The sequence below is a fragment of the Rutidosis leptorrhynchoides genome, chromosome 10 (assembly GCF_046630445.1).
Source record: "Rutidosis leptorrhynchoides isolate AG116_Rl617_1_P2 chromosome 10, CSIRO_AGI_Rlap_v1, whole genome shotgun sequence".
Classification (NCBI taxonomy): domain Eukaryota; kingdom Viridiplantae; phylum Streptophyta; class Magnoliopsida; order Asterales; family Asteraceae; genus Rutidosis; species Rutidosis leptorrhynchoides.
The window spans coordinates 26929831-26933356 of record NC_092342.1 but is presented as its reverse complement, the minus strand read 5'-3'; the positions used below and the strand labels follow the sequence as shown (position 1 = coordinate 26933356).

The 3526-nt window shown below is 35.1% G+C and overlaps 1 protein-coding gene across 1 annotated transcript; it reads right to left on the bottom strand.

The window, feature by feature from the left end:
- Positions 1-995: 995 nt before the first annotated feature.
- Positions 996-2023, bottom strand: LOC139873360 (wound-induced basic protein). Its single transcript, XM_071861289.1, has 3 exons — positions 1894-2023; positions 1156-1291; positions 996-1094 (listed from the first exon to the last, which is right to left on the bottom strand). The coding sequence occupies exons 1-2, from the start codon at positions 1962-1964 to the stop codon at positions 1219-1221; spliced, it is 144 nt and encodes a 47-aa protein (XP_071717390.1). The 5' UTR covers positions 1965-2023; the 3' UTR covers positions 996-1094; positions 1156-1218.
- Between the last annotated feature and the right edge of the window lie 1503 nt (positions 2024-3526).

Genomic DNA, 3526 nt, shown 5'->3' with positions numbered 1-3526 from the left:
ATCTATGAGATGCTGTTTTGACCCAAAACATGCTGTATTTCGACTCAAAACATGCTGTTTCTGACCCATTAGATGTTGTTTTGATCCGAAACATGCTGTTTTTGACCCGAAACATCCTGGTTTTGACCCAAAACATGCTATTTTTATCTGAAACATGCTTTTTTACCTTAAACATGTTTTTACCCATAAGATATTGTTTTGACTTGAAACATGCTGGTGTAAAAAATGACGAGGATTAAGTTTGCCGCCGTTAGTTTTTGAAATTGTTGTTCAGAATGATGAGGACTCTCAAGGGGTTGAAGACATTTTGACGAAATCTGATGATGTTGTAGTTTCTACTTTCTTACGCATAATAAAGATGATACGAGTTGTATGTGATGTTGAGATCATATTCATATTCTTTCCATTCTTTGAATGTTGATGTGATAATACGTGTTCGTAGCTTTGACTAATAGAGGAATCGAATGGCGAACTGAAAATGTATGTTCACCAGGGCATTCTTATTCGTGCATTGCTTTTGTGTACAATATGACATAATTTTCATATTTTTTTGTCAATCGAAATATGAAATTTTAATTATTTTATGATATAATGTTTAGTTATCAATAGTCGTTTAAACAAACCCGTGATTTCACGGGTTTCTTCACTAGTAATGTTGATATTGTTGTAGGAATTACAGAAATAAAATAACATTGTTGTGCCCTTAATAAACTGAAAATAGACCCTGCACTAAAGTTTCAAAATATTGTTCTACTGTAAAAAACAGTGACCATCTTTCTGGGATATCTTCCATCCAACAGAAAATGGCAAACTTATATGCTGACCTTTTTGTAAAAAGATCGCAACAGTTTACATGTTGATCATAAGTGATGCAATATCAAGTAGATATCAAGTCGGTCCACATATCTGTGAAGGATCTCTACTCGATAAGCAAATCACTAATGCTGAATATAAAAAATGCTGCCAAAAGATATTGCACTAGTGCATAAGATATATTCCAGAAACACAATGAAATTCAATTATTTGCCTTCATAATCATATCATTAACAAACAAGATACTTGTAGAAAAGTTATCCGTTGTTACACAAGGATATCCATAGAATAGATTTAACTATAGAAAGATAATGACTGCATTGCCGAGTAATGGTTATCATAATCCATGAACAAAGTACATAAAACTACGACATAACCCTTACATTTCTTTAGTAAATAGAACCATTACTCATTCATGACAGGTTTGTTTTCATTAGCTTTTGGCTTGTTGTCCCTAGGCCTCTGTTCTTCAGTTTTCCTGTAGCATTCAACAGCAAATTAAACATCAAAGCAACAATATAAATTGAAACAACACAGCTATTGGTTCAATGTTCACCTACTCACAATAAAATATACAAAAGCAATCTCACTAGTAACAATAAGATGATACAGAGAATGAATAAAACAATACATCGCCAGAATAAAGCCAATCCAACGATAAACGCCGAATAATAAGAAGGAAGAAGAATCATTTAAGAATTTTTTATCTACAGCCATATACTCTATAAATAGAGTATAGGAAAAATTTAAAGTGTTTTCGAATCTAATCAAAAGGTAAAATGAGAAACAATACCTTGCCTAAATGCACCCTAATTTTAGAAGCTCGTAAGCTTGCTAAAACTTCCAAAAGACAAATAAGCTAATTTTAAATGATTTATGACGTTAATCGCATGAAAAAGGGACAAAAATTACACAATCTTATGACTTCAAGCTTCTCATAATAATTTCGTTATTTTCAAGTAGGTTAAACAAGGACATCATGCCACAATTTCATATACACACGTAATTATTAAATCATTCAACAACAATTATGAGATGAACTACGAACCCTAGAATCGGAATCAAAGAAAAGAATCGTACCTTTTATCAGATGAACCTCCCTTCTGGCTGAGGAAGGATCGGAAGAGCGGAGAGTTGACGTCGTAAATCATTTTTTTTGTGTCTGTGACGAGCGATTGAAATTGGTATTTTTCCGATGAGACGCTTTTGTGCTTTGTAAAACCCTAATTTTGAGAATATTGAAGACTTTATATCGGCGATTTTGGGCTTTATTGGACTTCTTTTAGTTTGAAATGGGCCTTGGCCCATGTAACGCATATATTTATGTGTTTAAAATTATTATATATATATATATATATATATATATTAACCCCTATACTACTAACTGTGGTGGGGAAAGGTGTCGTTTCACCCCCACCACACCTAAAACCCGGGTCAAAACGACAATGGCCTAAAACCCAACCCAAAAAATGCAAAATACCCCCCTCAACTATAATCAGCTTACAAAAATTACCCTGAACTTCAGGGGGGTCAAATAAAAATTCCCTCAGTTAAAATAAAAACTTAACCCAAACACTTCGACAGCCCGTATCTTCCTCCTCGCTCGGAGTTAAATTTCACCGACCACACCGTTAAACTCGGAAAATTTTTATGAACAAAACGAAACTAACTACGTTCGAAACGGACACTTTTTAAAAAACGTTAAACACATCGACGACCTGTATCTTCCTGCTCGCCGCGAGTTAAATTTTTTCGACAGCACCGTTAGACTCGAAATAATTTTATCAACAAAACGAAACTAACTACGTTCGAACCGAACAGTTTTTAAAAAAACACTAAAGACGACGACACCTACAATGGCGCTTGACACGTGAGCCATTTTCCTTCTGCAAATACATAAAGTTACGTTAAATATGAATATACGGGCCGAAAGCCCCCGACGCATCGCGCGGGCCGGATCCAGACTAGTTACATGGATTTATCATAAAAGTAAATGGTGCTTAAGTGTAACGACCCGTCAAAATCGCTATTGACGCGGCACGTTAATCATTGATTCCACAGTGAGGTTTTGACCTCTATATGATACGTTTTGATAAAATATTGCATTCATTAAAATAAGTGACTTTCTAAACATAGAAAGTTATAAACATGTGGGCGAGTGCTTAGGTATAAGCAAAACCCCAAAATACATAAGTCTTTAATTTACAGGTTGACATCACAGTCCAATTATTTATTACACAACGCAGTTTTATTTTGAATGCAATAAACTTTGTACAAAGCATGAGAGACTCCATGCAGGCAACAAGCACATCACAGCGGAAGCATTCTAAGGACCTGAGAATAAAACATGCTAAAAAGTCAACACGGATGTTGGTGAGTTATAGGTTTAATTGCTCGAGTCATAAACATATATAAAGATAGACCACAAGATTTCATCAAAAGTTTATCAATAGATTCTACGTAACAGAGCACCCTGGTAACTAAACTTAACGCTATAGTGATAATTACCCCATTCGTTTTAATACGCGCAAACCAACGTGTCTTAAACTCAAATAACATACGTCCGTTAAAAGGCTAGCGCTCTAGCTCGGACGGGGATGTCAAGCCCTATGGATCCATATACAATTATTCGCGCCCACCAGTCCATATCCTATGTACTGGCAGCTACTTGTTACCAAAGCTAAGGGATTTTCGGTTTAACTCAGTGTAGAAT

Excerpts from the sequence above, each read along its gene's own strand:
- LOC139873360 (XM_071861289.1), bottom strand. The coding sequence starts at position 1,964 with ATGATTTACGACGTCAACTCTCCGCTCTTCCGATCCTTCCTCAGCCAG. Across the intron at positions 1,292-1,893 it reads GGAGGTTCATCTGATAAAAG|GAAAACTGAAGAACAGAGGC; the intron begins GTACGATTCTTT and ends TGAATGCTACAG.